The sequence below is a fragment of the Limulus polyphemus genome, unplaced genomic scaffold, assembly GCF_000517525.1.
Source record: "Limulus polyphemus unplaced genomic scaffold, Limulus_polyphemus-2.1.2 Scaffold815, whole genome shotgun sequence".
NCBI classification, from domain to species: Eukaryota; Metazoa; Arthropoda; class Merostomata; order Xiphosura; family Limulidae; genus Limulus; species Limulus polyphemus.
The window spans coordinates 60,591-79,525 of record NW_013666425.1 but is presented as its reverse complement, the minus strand read 5'-3'; the positions used below and the strand labels follow the sequence as shown (position 1 = coordinate 79,525).

General features: G+C 32.9%; 1 protein-coding gene across 1 annotated transcript in view; it reads left to right on the top strand.

Moving 5' to 3' along the window:
- LOC106460680 (hepatocyte nuclear factor 6-like) overlaps nt 1-11,142 on the top strand; it is a 237,159-nt gene extending 226,017 nt beyond the window's left edge. The window contains exon 3 of the mRNA XM_022387458.1: nt 9,995-11,142. Coding sequence (XP_022243166.1) covers nt 9,995-10,106 — 112 coding nt within the window. The 3' untranslated portion in view covers nt 10,107-11,142. The remainder of the gene's footprint in view (nt 1-9,994) is intronic.
- The last annotated feature ends 7,793 nt before the right edge of the window (nt 11,143-18,935 follow it).

Here is an 18,935-nt window from a genome sequence, read left to right as displayed (position 1 = left end):
AAGAATTTCAAATATACATCATAGTGATATGTAGATCACACGAAAACCATTATAAGACAAGAACATGGTGATGGACAGGGTGTATTAGTTTCATAGTGATATGTAGATCACACGAAAACCATTATAAGACAAGAACGTGGTAATGGACAGGGTGTATTAGTTTCATAGTGATATGTAGATCACACGAAAACCATTATAAGACAAGAACGTGGTAATGGACAGTGCGCTGGTGTATTAGTTTCATAGTGATATGTAGATCACACGAAAACCATTATAAGACAAGAACGTGGTAATGGACAGGCGTTATTTAACATGTGATAACATATGCACAATTAAATTGTAGTTTTTGGATGGATTGTAAAACGTAAAAAGTCTAAAAAAAAGATTCTTTGCCCGTTTAGTGTTGTTCATGCCGGGCAGCGTATCGGAAGGTTCAAGTTAGTGGGTGCGTTAAAAGAATGACAGTTACTCCCTTGTAGCAGCGGATGCCACTGACTGGCTGCCTTCTCTCTTTTTGTACTTTAAAATTGAGGACGTCTATACATGAACCTTAGGGTTCTCTGACCTCGCCATTCAGCCCATGCATAATGTGCAGTTTAGTTTAAAATACGGTACAGTCTAGGGACTTACAACGCTACAATCTGGGGTTCGAATCTCCTTGGTGGACTCAGCAGATACCTCAACGTGATTTTGCTCTAAAACAAACAAACAAAGCTGAAAATATCGATACCGTTTACTGTGACATTATATAACAACTCAAACAACTTGATACATAATTATTTCATTTAGCGGAGTTTTGGCAAGATACACATGTTTATGGAAAACATCTTCCTCAAACTGTAGGATAGCGTCAAACAGCAAACTATACTGAATCTAAGTTTCAAATGGACAGCAACTGCCTGTTGTAGAAACTTACAAATGTAGAGGACAACGTTTCGAAAGTCTTCCGCCTTTCGTCTTCAGGTCGTATTCATTATGAATACTCTGTCTAAACAACCTATCAAATATTAACAAACCATATGTCTGTGCTTTTAACAATATCTATCAGACTTGTGTCGACAGCCAAAAAGCTTTAGGCTGATACTGTCTTTTGCAGCAAACCGAGATGTCATTTAAATTGCTTGATATTGATTTAATAGCATAAACTGCTTAACTATGTCTATTTTTTTTCAGTTATCTTTGACGCGAGTTTTAACCTTCGAAAGCTGTTTTGTTAAGAGAAATTAATTTACAGAGTAACGAGCCGGGCGTGGCCCAATGGTTAACATATCTGTGATTCCAAGGGTTCGCGGTTCGCTTTCCGTTGCCTAAAAAATATACTCCGCTCTTTGGGGCTGTAACTGCGCTATAAAAGTAACGGACAATTCCCATTATTCGACTAAAGTAGCTCAACTGTTGGCGGTGAATGTTGTTGATTAGCTACTTCCCCCTAATTTAACAGTTAAACATTAAGTACTGCTATACACAGTATTTAAAAGCCCTTGTGTAACTTTGTGCGAAAATTCTAAACAAACATACAGTTACAGCGTAACGCTTTAAATTTTAATAGACACAAACACAATTTTTTTTTCTCTTTAAGATAACACTAGACCAGTAATGCTAATTTTCTTTCCCACTTTGTAAAAAAGAAAATTAGGAATATTCATCTGTACAGATACATATAGCATTCATGGTTTCCTTGCATTTCATTTGTTAATGCTGAACATTACATGTAACAAACTGAATTGTCTGAAAAATTACGAAGATATGTTTCGAAAGGAACATATTCGAATGAGGTTGTCAAAAAGCTGCAATCATTTAGAGTAGTCCAGTTTACACATTAATTAACGCATTGCGTTTTTGCTTTTTTGTGTGCAAATCAGTACAATATATAGGGTATTTATTACAATACTATATTTAGAAAACTTAAATTATCTTTTCCTGTTACCTTAAATAATTCTAGCGTTAAACGATGGATACGAATTATTTTTTGAAAATCATTTTATTATTGAACGCCATCTATGTAAACTACGTGATACCACTTTATGTTGAAATGTTAAAAACAAAACTCAATTATTTGAAAATTGAATAATTATCTTTTGCTAGTCGTATAGGTTTAATCTTCCTTGGAAGTTTGTCGTCATAGAAATTAGCAAAAGCTTTCATTATCACAACATTAAATAAGAAGTATATGAATAAATCTTTAAGCTTCTCGCATTCAGCAAAGAGTTGGTGAATTTTGGTTGCAAATGGCAGAGGATTTTATCTCTTTTGTCATTGGGAGATATTATAGTGAATCCAAATATCTCAAGCCCTTTGCAACCGGTTGGGCCATAGCATACCTTAAGTGTTTTTGCAATTTCTTATTTCTTTGGAAAGTGAAGGCTAACAAGAAAGGTGTTAAAAGTAAGGTTTAACTCTCACAAAATTTCGAGTCTCACATAATTTGATTTATCAAACCATGGAAATCTTCGCGTGAATACAAAGAAGGATAATAGTTTAACTCTTTTAAAAGTACCATTGTCCCGAAATTATAATTACGAGAAACACTTTTAACTTGATTGTTTCTATTTGTCTTTACCAGAAATTGGATCCCTAAGCCTCAAACGGAATTTCTTGTCCAGGAATGCTTCTTCGAATTAATACATTCAACATTACGCGATATGTTTCTACCGATAAGTTAAATTTTATCATATCTAGAAGTACAAATTCATGTTTATATATAACTAGCAAGTTGTCCTTGATATTTTAGTGTCATCCAGTAAAAGCCAGTGTTTATTCAGTTCAAATGGATGATTTTAGACAAACTGTCGAAGGTCTCTGTGCCACGTGCACCAATTATTTCGTTGGTTTCACAGTTATAGCAAGACGGCGAACATGTGTGTCATTCAACATGCAGGTCTTCTGAATACTGGCATGACATTTCTAGATATATATTCCTACTGGCAGTTTCTTAATATTAGTGTAACTATTTTAATTATATTATCTGACTTGTAATTCTACGTGTCCTTGGGATTTTGAACATGCCCAAGATCCCCTGAAAGTTTCGTGGCGATAAGTGTTTTAGAAGTAAGTACCAAAGCAGTAGTAAGGGAGAAAATTGAAATTAATGTCAAACTCGAAAGAACTGGAGTAAGAATAAATTAAAGGGTTTTAGAATCCTTTTGGGGCGAACCCAAGAACCCCTAAAGTTTAGTGATGATTAGAGGTCGGAAATATTTCTGTCACAAACAGACAAATGCCATTTTATATTTATTTTACTTGTCGAAATAATTATTTATATTCTAATTAAGTTTTTATAATATATATATATATTGAATATCCTGAGGGGTCCTTATGTCTAACGGTGGTTTAGTGGTTAGCGTGCCTGACTTTCAGTCTGAGAGGCTTGGCATGGCCAAGTGGTTAGGACACTCGACTCGCAATCTGAAGGTCGCGGTTTCAAATCCCCGTCCCACCAAACATGCTTCCCCATTCAGCTGTGGGGGTGTTATAATGTGACGACCAAATCCCACTATTCGTTGGTAAACGAGTAGCCCAAGAGTTGGCGGTAGATGGTGATGACTAGCTGCTTTCCATCTAGTCTTTCACTGCTAAATTAGGGACGGCTAAAGCACATACCTTTGCGCAAAATTCAAACCAATTCCCAAATTCAATCAGAGAGTCGAAGATTCGCGTCCCGTTACCACAAAAACACTCTCCGCATTTTGGGATCTTGGGTGCGTTACAGGAGTGATGGTCAAATCCTACTCTTCGTTTAGAGTAGCCTAAGAATTGGTGGTGGGTACTGTTGACTAGTTATCTACCATTTTGTTTGTCAGTTGAAAATTGGGGACTGCTAGTGCAGATGGTCCTTGTTGTAATTTGTGCGAATATTCAAAAGAAACAATGTTCAGAAGAAATTATTTTTTTTGTAAACTTCCGTTTCTCATACACTTTATATTGTAAACTTTGCAATCTCATTTTTGCATTGGTTTCACAGTTTTAAGACTAGCACCACTCACACGTAACATTTGTTCATCAATATTAAATCGGTTCCGGGTGGGCCAGGTGTAAGTTTATATAATTACAAAATTAAAATCCGGGGTTTGATTCGCCGCAGTGGACAAAGCACAAATAGCCTATTATGTAGCTATGCGCTAACACGAACCAAACCAGTTTAAAATCCAAATAACCACGGACAAACAAAAATAAAACATCCAACTATGTGGATTTAGCTTGAGAATGCCAAGGCTGTACGTTTATTACATTAATTACGGACACAGGATAAAAGGATTTGTTGATCTATTGAATTAGACCTAGTAGTGAAAGAGCCCGAACTTGATTCGCCCCGTCAGCCAGGACGTGCACGACGTGTGATTTGACCTCGAGGTGGACAGAGCACGTGAGTTTTGTAGGTTTTCTAGGCAGTTCAGATTTTGATTTGGTGTTTGCACAAAAGTTTTGTATTGCATAAATACTACAGCAACAGAAGCTCTCTTTGCACAAACGTTTCCCTGTTAGGATATTTGTTCGCTGGAGGGAAACTTCAAAGTTCGGGTTGTTTGTCTTGAAGATTATAAAGTTCACAAAGACTTAGCCAGGGAACATTAAGTATTCACCAAAGTTTATAGGAGTTTACTGTATAACCTGTTTGTTTACTCTACACTCATTGTCTCAGAGCTTCCTTATCACATACATATGGGGCGCCCACATATATTTTATATAAATAAACACATATACAACAGCTCTAAAGTTGAGATTAAGTTATGCCCTAAAACTTGAAATATATAATATTATATCAACAATTATGTGATCAATTCCATAAAACGTTTAAAATCTATCATTCATGTATCAGACATTCTTATGTTATAAATGTATGAATTTCGAACAACTTTTTCAAAATATATAAAAACACCAAATTATAATCGTTAGAAACATAAGAAAAAAGTTTCTCTTATTAATCACAAAAACTTCATAGTCTAAAATAAATAAAATGTTGTTACGCACTAAAGCCGATTTATGAATTTAATTTGATTTAATTTTCATTATTTTTATAATAATAGGTGACTGACGTATTATGACTACTAGTAATCAATCAATGATTTTACGTTATTCTTATTTGTTACTGTACTATTTATATGATGGTTTTGGTTCCCTAATATTGTCACTACAAATGTATTATAACCAGTACTGTCCATGTGATAATCTTTACATTGTTACGGCAGGTGTATTTGTATAAATCGCTGTTCATTTGATATTATACACGTCATTGGTTTGTTACGAAGATTGAATTTTGAATAGTACTGTTAATTTGTAAATCATACAACTCTTTAATTTGTTACTTTGGGTATTTTAAGACCACTAATATTAATTTGTTGTTCGCTGGTTCACCATTTCTTCTGAATGATGAATAAAGTTAGTTCAAATAAAAATAATATATTAACAATAAATAATTGGTAATTAAATAGATATATGATATTGTGTTATTACCGTTAACCCTAATTATGATTTTAAGCGACTTATATAAAATTGTTAAAACATTACACTTCATCGTAGTAACAAAAATAACGGAATGTTAAAACAGCAGCTACGCTGTAGTGGTTATAATAAAGCTGTCGTAATTATAAAGTAATACGATGTAAAACATCAAATGAATAGTAGTAACAAAATAAGGTGATTTGATTCCTTTACTCACACAGTACTGCTTGAGACGCTATTTGTATTTTCAAATTGCATGAAAAATAACCTTTCATGTTTTATGGTTACTAACGTTCGTTTACTAGTTTACTTTTCATGAATCATTAATACGAGTATGTTATGACGGTTACTTTTTTGTTAGATCCCATTTTTGAATAGACGGGTATATTATGAGCACTGGTGTTAGTGTTCCATTACTTTAATGTGTAATGTGAACATTACTATTTATTTGATTATGTATGTTCCTTCACGGTTTTATTGTGAACTTAACGTTTTACTTCATTAAAACAGGTGTCCTATGACCACTTTTCATCACGAGGGTTGTGTGTTATAACCACTATCGTTCATTTGATGTTCTCTTGCTTTGTAACGATAAACTACTGTATCTACATTACTTTTTACTTGGTGTTTTACGACCACTTTTCATCACGAGGGCTGTGTTTTACAACCACTATCGTTCATTTGATGTTCTCTTGCTTTGTTACGATAAACTACTGTATCTACGTTATTTTTTACTTGATGTTTATGACCACTTTTCATCACGAGGGTTGTGTGTTATAACCACTATCGTTCATTTGATGTTCTCTTGCTTTGTTACGATAGACTACTGTATCTACGTTATTTTTTACTTGGTGTTTTATGACCACTTTTCATCACGAGGGTTGTGTTTTACAACCACTATCGTTCATTTGATGTTATCTTGCTTTGTTACGATAGACTATTGTATCTACGTTACTTTTTACTTGGTGTTTTACTTCATTAAAACAGGTGTCCTATGACCACTTTTCATGACGAGGGTTGTGTGTTGTAACCACTATCGTTCATTTGATGTTCTCTTGCTTTGTTACGATAGACTACTGTATCTACGTTATTTTTTACTTGGTGTCCTATGACCACTTTTCTTTACGAGGGTTGTGTGTCATAATCCCCATCCTTTGCTTTATTACGACAGTTATATTGTATGAACGTACGACGTTGTTTATACGATAATCACATATTTTATTCCCTAGATCATACAGTATGTTGTTGTTGATCTTCTAAGTCACATTTTGTCCATGCTACAAGGTAGCCGATTATCATGAACCAATATATTTATGCATGTGGGTGTGTTTGTATGTGTAAGTTTGACCTGCGAAGATCCCAGATTTATTAATGGGTTTTCATTGCTTATGATTTAATAAAGGAACTTTTTGAGTTTTTGTTTATTTATTAGAAACGCTACATTCAGCAAAACGAGTTTATTGTTATTAACTTTCTTCGCAGAGTGTTCTAAAAAAGTATAATTATACATGTCAAAGTATGTAAGCAATCCAGAGAAATAAGTAGGAAAATTCTAATACAGGCTGTAATAATGACGCAAGTCGCGGTAAGATATTCACACAGGTTGTAATAATGACGCATGACAAAGTCGCGATAAGGTATTCACACAGGTTGTAATAATGACGCAAGTCGCGGTAATGTATTCACAGTTCCCGAGTCAGATATCACTCGGAATGAGGTAGTTTATTTAACGAAATGAAATAACTTTTTAATAAATCATTTTAGTAAAAGTACTGTGTATGTCAAGCTGAGACTATTCACGATCCATAACTACGATTAAATGAAACAGTTCGGATAATCTTACATAATAAGATATGCTGGTAGGAGAGTGGTATAATTATATTTCAAGTTTCTTGATTTATGCCGTAGAATATGCAATAATGAAAATCCTCGAAACTAGTTCAACCCGTGACAAACCTATCTACAAAAGATACGAGTTATTAGGTTGTGGTTAAAATCATGAAGCGTCAGTGACTAGAAAGAGAAGGAGAAACTGCATGTTCTCCATCATCCACTAAGCAGCCCCCCTACACGAACCTGTTCTTCGCCCTGTGGGGCGCTTGTCACGCAGCAAGTTTCGGCAGGTGGCTGAGTTCCCATGGCTCGGTTCTCTGGTGTGTTGGCTACGAAATGGCACGCGAACGAGGACCACCCTCTCCTCCACTGCAGTACTTTTCGTGCCATGTCGCAAGCTTGTGTACTTCCCCAACTACCCCGCCTCCAACCTAATAACGTATACTGTCGCTAAGAGATCTTACTAACAAATTTCAACGATCGAAGTTCATGTTCTATTCTTTTTTCTTTTTTTTTACATTTCCACAGCTGAAGATGTAGTGACATTGCGCTCATCTTCTGGTTAAAAGCTGGTTTTATTAGCTTAACGACAAAAGATTCTAGCATTCTAAGTTGTAATTCTTCCCGGGGAATAGAGGATGACGCAGAAGAAACTGAAGATAAGCACAACACCACATTTCCGCTTAGAATGATAAAATCTCTTGCCATTGAGCTAATAAAACTAACTCTTAACCAGAAGATGAACTCACTGCCACTAACTCTTCAAATGTGAAAAATCCAAAACATGCACTTCGATCGTTGAAAATGAGGCGACCTAAAAAACTTGGTTAACAAATTTCATTACCGCTTCCTGGAGTAATCTCCTACGATCAAGTCGTCTTTATGAGTGAAGATATTGCTTTTTATGCCTTTATAGCTATGCACGATAAATAAAACGATCTCGTGTTTCTAGTTTTTCTTCATTCTTACATAAAGAAGTTTCGTTTCCATTTCTTTATTCATGAGGCCTTTCTAAAAGAAGTCTCACTTGTCACCGAGTTCCTGAGAGCTTAGCTATCAGTCTTCTTGCACTCTCTTAAAGTATATAATTGGTATTAGAAAATATTCAAAAGTTGATGTTATTACAATTTAAAAATATCGATGATTTTGATAGGTAATTTTGAGAATAAAATTTGAATAAGAACATCAAACTATACGGTTAGGTTTCAAGAAGAAAAGAAAAGATTGATTATGATTAACTGAAACATTGAATTGGCATTACTTTTGTCAGCAGAGAATGATATTTTTTCGTACTGATGACATCCTGTTTTTGTCCCATTGACCTTTGAAGCTTCTCATTTGGATTATCTACCCAACTATTTTTCCAGGAATCCATTTATATACTTTTTATTGTTGTTGTTTTTAAACAGGAGCATTTTTAACATTCTATCTTTTCACAATAAACCACAAGCCTTGGAATCTACATAGACACCCTTTTAACTTCCTGAAGAGTAATCCAGCGCTTTGTTTTTAGTTCAAGTATAATAGTTAGAGACTTAGAAGTCTTTTTAAGTCACTTTGAATGTCGCTTGTACAATAGCTAATTTTTAGTAATTCTATCGAAATGTGTTTTTTTTTAATTCCCGGTTTCTTTAGGTTTCAAAAACACAGCGCCAATCACATAATTAGCGATGTTTAAAAACAAAGTTTCAAAAGGATTTCTGTAGTTGAATATGCTAGATAATACTATCATATACCATCATGTTTGTCTTTATTTGTTTATTATTGGAGTTCACTGACGCTCTATAATTAGTCAAAATTCAATAATTGCGCATTCAATTAGAAATATTCGTTCGCATGTTTTAAAAAATGGGCGCAAGAACATATATGATTTCATGCGTAATTATTAGCTTCTGACTAAGCATACAAAATAGGAATTAGTTAATACGAAACATTAATGTTTCTCTTCTTGTGATATACCATTGACTTGTCATCAAGGTAACAATTAAAATGTAATATACTGACACACACACACACATATATGGTATGTTACATCTATTTATATCTAATAGCACATTTATATTAGAATGATTAAAAACTCGCTCCCATTTGCCATATAAACAGATAGATTGAAGGATCCCAACTATTCCTTTAATAATTTACAAGTTTTACGTTTTATATATCACTATAACTTTAAACAGAAATATCAATTTTTACGAATGTTATGATGAAGTAATATTCATTTAGGATTGTCAATAAACTTCCAAATAAAAACAACATAAGGTACTCTGTAGGCGTAACCTTGCAAAAACCGAATTATCCACTTCTATTCCGAATATATTCAAAATATCAATAATTTATTATTTATTTTGGATTAACAAGTAGTTTAGCTGCTTTAAAATGCTTAATCATAACTCACAAATGGTACTGAAGGGAATTAACTCATTAGATACCAAACATAAAAGTATAGAGAAAGACGTTAGTATGAACAATATTCATACCAAATAGAACCTTACTTCTAAATAATTTACATTTTGTTGGCACAGTAAAGTATTTTCAACAGCGTTCCAAACGTTTTTCTGTTGACTAATCAAAACTTAATTTTAAAAAAGTGATCTTATTTGCAAACTTTGCATTTTTAATACTTATAAACACTGTATCTTAAAATTTTCTCCACTTAATATGTTTCGTATTTTGATGCTTTATGGACTATTTTAGATATATATTTTTTATTTTGGTTTAGCCTGCAAGCGGAAAGAAGAGCAACAGCAACATCAGAAAAACCCCAATCAGCCCAAGAAACCCCGATTGGTTTTTACAGACCTACAGCGCCGTACTCTGCAAGCTATTTTTAAGGAAACCAAACGCCCCTCCAAAGAGATGCAAATCACAATTGCTCAACAACTGGGGTTGGAGCTGAGCACGGTGGGAAATTTCTTCATGAACGCTAGACGACGCTCACAGGATAAGTGGCTAGATGAAGACAAGTCCAAATCTGGTGGTGATTCAATCAGTAACAAAGGTATCAACTTATCTGGAACTCCTATGATGAACATCGGCACCACCACACCGTCACCAACTTCAGCCCCAACGCCAACCCTGATTTATGCAAATCCCGCCAGTATTGCTACTTCGTCATAACCTTGTATAGTATCAGTTACTAGCGAAGCCCTCTGTTGAGACAAACTATTTAGTGAGCATTATTTTACCCGACGGAGGGGATGACAAAATTATAAACGTTCGACGTGAAAAAAATAATAATAATAATAAGCTATATCATCAGGATGCAAGCAAAACATTTTTTATTGTCTTAGCGTGAAAGATAACTTGATTTCTGAAATTTCTATCACGGGCTAAGCCTAACAGTTTCGACACAAGTCATAATAATGGATTAGTTGAGCTTAGCATTAACCACCGTCTGTGTGACAGCGGAGGTAGCTGATTCACAAATATAGTATAAAAATGGCTCAAAGTGGCAGTAAGTATTCAACAAATTACAAGATTTGCACGGCCTGAAGATAGCATGTATGCTTTATGTAACTTTAGGAAAGATGTAGATTTGCGCATAGCTAGTGTTCAGCTCTTTTGTGTTGTGTGTTTGTAACTATCAAAATTTGACGTCACGCCTTCAGAGTATAAGACGATTGTATGACAGCAGATGGTAGCGTTATCAATGCCAGTAATTGAGATGCTGGCCGAATAAGAAAATATTTATAGGCCAGTATATTGGTAGATAATGTGTACTTTCTTGTGAAAACTTAAAGAACAAACCATAACTAACACTATATTGAATCGTACTTAGTATTCCAGAGAACTCTGGTGGCATAATTTCGCTCCTGGTTTGCTGGAATACAGTCAATACATATGTACATAAATTGTTCATTTTTTAAATTCGAGCAAGGTTCTTGTTTTTATGTGAATTTAGGTTTTCGTTTACTTATTCTTTATTCTGTTTTCTTTGAACCTCAGTAAACTAAATTTTGTTCAAAATATTATATAAAAACGAGAGAAATCAAAATAAAATACTTCTTTAAGAAACATATCGGTGGAAAATTAGATTATCTGTAAAATAAAGCCAGTATTAGTTGTATACTAACTTTACAGAGCTGAAAAAAAAAAAAGTTGAATTTATCAGTGTGACTGACATCAAATCTCATATTTCAAAATTTAACAACCTAGTCTTTTCATCAGTTATTTTCGTGGTACGATAATATAAGTCTTAAGCATACTTACATAAACAGGTGTTTTAACTTTGCTGTTAAGCATACTTACATGAACAGGTGTTTTAACTTTGCTGTTAAGCATACTTACATGAATAGGTGTCTTAACTTTGTTGTTAAGCATACTTACATGAATAGGTGTTTTAACTTTGTTGATCTTTACCAAAAGTCATTTATTATTTCTTTAGTAATCTTTTGCTAATTTATCAATAACCATACATTCGTTTCTTTCTGAAATAGTTCACCATTTAAAGCCATTTTTATTTATGTAAATTGTATAACTTAGTTTGTATTTATAAAATAATTCTAGTCATAGCACAGTACTTAAGTTAAATCTAAAATACTTTGAAATTTTACACACTTTGTGCTGTAGTCTTTTAGAGTTCGGGCCTATTTATAAGCATTTCTATTTTACCGAAAGCAGACTCTTTATCAATTAATTAAAAGCGGGAGCGCTTAGAAAATAAAAAACAAATTAGAATTATGACGTTTTCAAGCATTAGTTCATGTGTGGTAATCGCACCAAGTAGATAAAAGTTTTGTTTTACTTCCATAAAACTCACTGATCAAACTTGTCTGATAGTACATATGCAGGAATGCCTAAAAAATAAGTATTACTTAAATATATCTTTTATAATGCGTTGTTTATTATTTTCTTTTTGCTTATTTAAATGACTGAGTAACCAGTACATTGTACCAAATCATATCATGTGATGGCTTAAACTTATGTGATAGCTGAATCTATTATATATTATTTACTTGTTGTTGTTGTTGTGATGATAATGTGCATTTTAATTAATTTTAAGATTCTTCAATTAAACAGTTTTCTTGGCAAATGTTTTATAGGTAATCATTATCTCACTTTCATAAATATTAGTCACGTTCGAACTCTTACGAACTGGTTCAGATAAAAAATATCTTGCTATTTTTTTTTAAGTTTCTTCCAAGTTCACAAGATAAGAAGTTTTAAATTTTTTCAACATCAGTATCTTTTTTTCCCTTTAATTTGGACTTTAAGCTTAGAGTCAAAAACAAAAACACTGCCGGTGTTATCAGTAATTTCAAAGCATTTGAATTAGCACCAAAATCATATGTAAACGTTTTCTAATAGCTCATTTTAAGGATGGCTTATGTGTAATACATCAGACGTGAAAATTGTATTGTTTATCCACATTAAGTTGCTTTGATGATACTTTCCGAAAGTTAGAAAATACAGATATTAAATCTTTTATATTTTGTAAGGAGGGACTTACTTGTTAGAAGTAATTGTTTGTTAATTTTCTTGTGATATAACTTGCATTATTTGTGTCATGTTTTACATTGTGATAAAATATTGAATCTAGTCTGTAGCAATCAATGTTTAAGAAATGTTTTGTGAATGAAATAATTTGATGTTGGTCACTATATTCATTTGGCTAAGTTTACTTACTTTGATAAGTGTTAATTATTATGACACTTTTTGACACTTCTCTGGAATTTAGAATCTTTTACTAGTGTTTACTTTTAAATATTTCTTATATTTTGTTGAAAATATTTATATAGAAATGTAATTATCGTATATGAACATAAATCCTGTTAATGTAGCAATGATGCAGGATTTGAAATGATAGTCACAATTCACTGTAACTGCTTGAACACACAATGTTAATAATGTAATTATCGTATATGAACATAAATCCTGTTAATGTAGCAATGATGCAGGATTTGAAATGATAGTCACAATTCACTGTAACTGCTTGAACACAAAATGTTGATAATGTAATTATCGTATATGAGCATAAATCCTGTTAATGTAGCAATGATGCAGGATTTGAAACGATAGTCACAATTCACTGTAATTGCTTGAACACATAATGTTAATAATGACGCCATAAAAATTTAAGATGAGCATAGTTGCTTCATCAGTTTATAAAAGCGTGACCAAAAATATGGATCACTTTTAAATTCATGTCACAATGTAGTATTAAAGAATGTTAGACAGAAGTGAAAAACTTTTAAATTTATATCACAATGCAGGACAGGAGTAAAAAACGTTTAACTTCGTGTCACAATGTAGGACAGAAGTAAAAAAGCTAATTTTCAGTAACTCAGTAATTCGTGTTGGGTCAAAGTTCACTTAAAACTGTTACAACCTTATTTTGAGGTGGTAATCTGCTTCAGTTATATTTGAAACTTCACAAACTTAAGCTAAGTTTAAAGAGATGTTACAACATTAAAATCGTGGTGCCAGTTACTTCAAGTTATACTAGGAACTGTCGTTTTAGGGTAGCACTTCAGTTGTCTCAAAGTGTTTTATATTAAAGTGCTACTACAAACAATGTTAGAGAGGAAAATCAGAATTGCTTTATTTAGGCACTGTTAATTTGATATTGCAGAACACATTTCATGTGTAATTATAGCGTAACTACAATGGAAGTAAGAGAAATGTTGTGGTAAAAAACATTATCGATAGAACATGCACATGCATGTTTTTACTACTTAAAATATGTAGTTATTTATTTACGCGATGCTTCGGGCAAGACGCTTTTTAGTATGTGTAGAGAAGCCACATTATGAAGAATGACTTCAATTAATTATCTGAGGCTATTGTACATTAGATGAAGGGTGTTTCATTATGTTTATTGCAACAATTGCACGCATACGATGCAGGATCTTTCAATCAGTTACTGTAACTGCATCTGCTGAGGGACGTCTGGCTCTGCTTGTTGTGACCATTGTACACGTGATTCAGAAATCTCCTTCAGTCTGCTGTAACTGTTGTGCACCTGTTGAAGGGCATCTGGTTATATTTTGTATGACCTTTGTGCACGCGATACAGAAATCTCTTTCAGTCTGCTCTAACTATTGTGCACCTGCTGAGGGACGTCTGGCTCTGCTTGTTGTGACCGATGTACACGCGATGCAAGAATTTCTTTCAGCTGCTGTAGCTGTTGTGCACCAGATGAGAAGCAGTTGATTTTTACTTGACTTAATGGAGTGTGTTTGATTGTGTCTGTTGTAGTTTTAGTGCACATGATGGCGTCCTGCTCGAAATAACGTGTAAATAAATACCTGTTTCAGTTATCTTTGCTCTGTATGAGCTTTGACATCACTAGTGCGTTCATCTAAGAAAGGGTCATATGCTGTTGAAAAATATATAAGCTTAAAGTCAAATATATTAGTTCTAGAGTCATAATTTTAATTTACTATTCTAACATTGTATAACACCATTTTCTAATCGAATACGACTCCGCATATTCCCACACTTTACCTTAAAGCTGTTGTATTGATGTTGTACTGATATGGATCAAGTGTAAATATCTGCAACTGCTCAATTAAAATATATCTTTAGTTTGACTTAAAAAGGTGTTTAAACTGATTTTTTGTGAGGAATTAATCATCAAAGTTTTTCTTATATACAAAAGAATCTACAAGTGTGCAGAGGTTTCGTAATAATCCTATTTTAATAAATCTGTAATTGTGGTATTGTTATACTCTGTTGTAACATGAACAGAAAGAAATATTGGACATTTTGTATTATCGAATGTACAAAATATTATTATAATTATTTTCTGTGACGCAGTTTGTCGTCACAAAAATCAACTTGGCTTACTTAAAACCGTTTCCTTTTTTGTTAATCGGATGAAGAAATGCACATGTCACGTGATCGTTTACACGGACAAATCCAATTGATTTGGCAGTTGTCATATTTTTGTAACTTTGTTGATTGAGCTGTCGATAATGTTGACAAAGCACGGAGGTTTTACCTGTAGCCTCGTCACCAGAAGCTCATATTCTGGTCAAACTCGTGACCAAAGAGAGCACCCTCACTAGAGCAATATCTATGCCTGTGACCTTAGTGTATAAGACGAGTATCTAACTTCCCCTAGCGGTAGTGATCATAGAAATGCAAGGAAATTCTGTAAAATGTGTATATAGTCATTCATTTCTAGTCAAACCTTGTTTGTCTTAATATTATAATATCAAAGGTATGCAATACTTGGCACCCGGTTTTTAGAAATTTGCGTATAATTTGTAAGGGTGTTCTCGAACTCACCTTCTCCCATTAAATATCACTTATCAAATCCACTCTTAGTACATATCTATACATATTTGGAATATACTAAGAAAGGCATTGGTGGATTGCTTGTACATCATTTTCGTGTGATTCGCTGTTCGGAGATAGAACAGCTCTCACGTGCTCACTGCAATAGAATATACATATGGAATTATGCACAAATTAAGTAATTTTTTACCCCTGAAAAACCTCTTAATGTGTCACCTGTCGTATTGCCTTTTTTTCACGTATATTGTACAAGCTTTACCATATCATCTGCCAATCATATTTTGTTTGTTTTTGTCGGTCAATGCTACGTATTCATAAACAAAGATTTTCAGTATTTGATGTACATAGAAAAGAGTAACAATCAGAAACTAATGTTGTAATATTGACTTTTCTGTGTATTCTCGCTGTCTTACTGTTTGATTTCCCCCTCCCCTTTTGCATAACCATTTTTGGGCCACACTTTTTTCTTGATTTTATTTTCAGTATTTATATTTATTTATTTTTATGTAGGGTGTATTTCAAAATGTCAAATTTTACTTTCTGATGATTTTATATCAGTGGATCATTGGACCTGTTTAGGTTAAATACAAACTTATAATATTCTAATAAAATGGCCGTGTTAAGTATTTATTCAATAATAACCTCTAATAAAGTCATGTAAAATATGTTGTTAAATTCAAGAAAAATTATATTTTGACAACTTTAAAATTACATTAATACTATTTTCTAGTCTCAAGAGTATAAAATTAAACATCCAAGTAAAAAATGTCAAAACCTAAAAAAAATACAACAGTGCATGAGTATATAGCCCTTAAATTTATGCATTAACGGTATGTAATTAGTCCTAACAAAATAAAAAACTTTTTTATTTGTTTGGTTCTTTAAAAAATGTAACGAAATTCCTTTTTCGTTATTCTATTTGTATTAATATGTTTTACTTAATGAAACACCATAACTTTAGTTGTTAATTCCGTATTTCTAGTTATAATGATCTGAGTAATGTGTTAAACACGTTTTTTTTTTTGTTTTTCAATGATACAATTCCTAGTTATCGTCAACGCAGCTGTCCCTCACAGCTGTACACAGGCAGATTCTAATGTTTGAATGTCATGAACCAAATAAAGATGAGTATCTTATTGGGATTGGTTGTCTTTTATTTGAGTGTGTGTGTGAGTTTTGTCTGTTAGATATATTTCCTTTGACAAATTTCCCATAAGTCTTTTATATTTCTTGAAACAATTTTTTCTCATTATTTCTGGTCGAAAAATGACGTGCTGTTGATATTTTCCTTAATCTTTTTCATTCACTCTCTTCTTTTTTTCATTAAGTTCGCCATTAGCTGTGTTACTCTCTTTTTTTTTTTGCGTTTACATTTTCTGTCAAATAGTTTGGCTAGTTATTTTTCCCGTATTTCATCATTGAAAATCTTGCTTTTTTAAGACCACTTATATATATTTTTATTTTCTTTGCTGCGTTTTTTTTTTTATCAATTATGGCTTCGTATTTTCTTCCTTTTTTGTATGCACGTTTGACATACTCGTAAATAATTGGTTTTTAATGCATAATGACGTGTCTTACAAAATACAGGTATATATATATTAAATATGTGTAATGTAACACTACGTTTCATAAACAAACGAATGAATAATTAAATCGTAACTTTTTAGCCTAACATTGGCCAATGATAATAAAATCATTGCTCATAAAACTCTGTCTTCGGTACTATTATTCATTCTTACAACGCTCGCTTAAACTAACGTGCGAACTTCGCCTTTGGTATAAATCATTCCTCCACGACCATCTCCAATTACCTTTCTTCAGTTATCCACCGTTGAAACGTCTTTCCAATAGATGGAAAAACAAAATTTAACTTGTTTTTCTTTCCTAGAAGCGCTTTCAATAAAGACAAAATCTAAAAACGTTCACGAAAAAAATCAAACATAAACTGTTCAAACTAAAAGGAAAAGATTTTTCAAGTCGTTAATTAAAACTAGTAAGCAGAATTACAATTATAAATGAAATTTTATGAATAAGTTAAAACTTGCTGGTTAAATATTCAAACTAGAACGCTTTCTAGGACTAGTTGAATTAACAAAGAAAAACTTTCGATATATTAAGAAATTCACATGTATTTAATTAAACATAATTTGATCATTATCTAATTCAAAATACGTTCACACGGCTAGAATTAATGAACAAAAATAGCTAAGCTTATTATGAGCTCCATGAGATAAGATAAAAGTCTTCGTTGAGTGCTTCTTAATTATTATAATTAATTCATGAAAATATTTACTCCGTCGAAGACTTGCTATCCAATGTATTAGTTAAAACTTTGTCGAATGCTTCAGTAGAATAAAACAGTGCTCACATTTAATAAACAGTTAAACGGAAAGTAATTTCCTTAGTTATTCTTACACTTAATAAACGATTTTAATGAGTAATAAATCGTGCACGTATAACACACTTTATAAGATTTGAAAGATCAAAGGTGAAATAACTGACAAAGAAATGAGGCATGGTTACCTTAGTAACGACCATAGATCTTATGATGTTTCAAAACTACGGCAACTCAGGTGATGCAACAAAATCGAAAATGTTTTATACTCTCTTGTGGTATCCAGGCACATTGATATCCAACAGATAACCCTAAAGTATCCGTACATTATAGATAAATCTAACATGGATAGCAAAGAAAACACAAAGATCAACTAAAATTAAAAAGTCTTTGTTCGTAGTTGTGTATGATTTAGATTACCCTTTCGGGCAGCCTCGTAAATTTCAATCTGACTTCACTGGCTGCTGGGGTTGGAAGAAAAACCTTTTCATAACACGTTCACACAGGACAAGAACCAGAAGAATTGATATGCCTTATTTTCAGAAAACGATCCAAGTACGATACCCCATAAAAAAAACTACGTACATTACCCACTATTCAATGTATCATATACAGGACGGCTTGCCACATGATACAGGCTTCTATGAAACAGGTAAAGATTGTATACGTGTAGGATTAGCACGTATTTACAAGAACCAGAAGAATTGATATGCCTTATTTTCAGAAAACGATCCAAGTACGGTATCCCATAAAAAACTACGTACATTATCCACTATTCCATGTATCATATACAGGACGGCTTGTCACAGGATAAAGGCTTCTATGAAACGGGTAAAGATTGTATACGTGTAGGATTAGCACGTGTTTACAACCTTTCGTCAACCTATTAACAAGAATGTCATAATTACATGCAGAATATATGCAGCGAAGAATAATTTATAATCTGAATGAAACTGAATAAAGATATATTCTAAACATTATGCATGTCCATAAACTACTTCTAAAAATATATAAGAAAGACAATCCCAACTGGATTCTACATTTCACCATACTAGTTTAATAGATATCTAAAGGGGTAAATAAA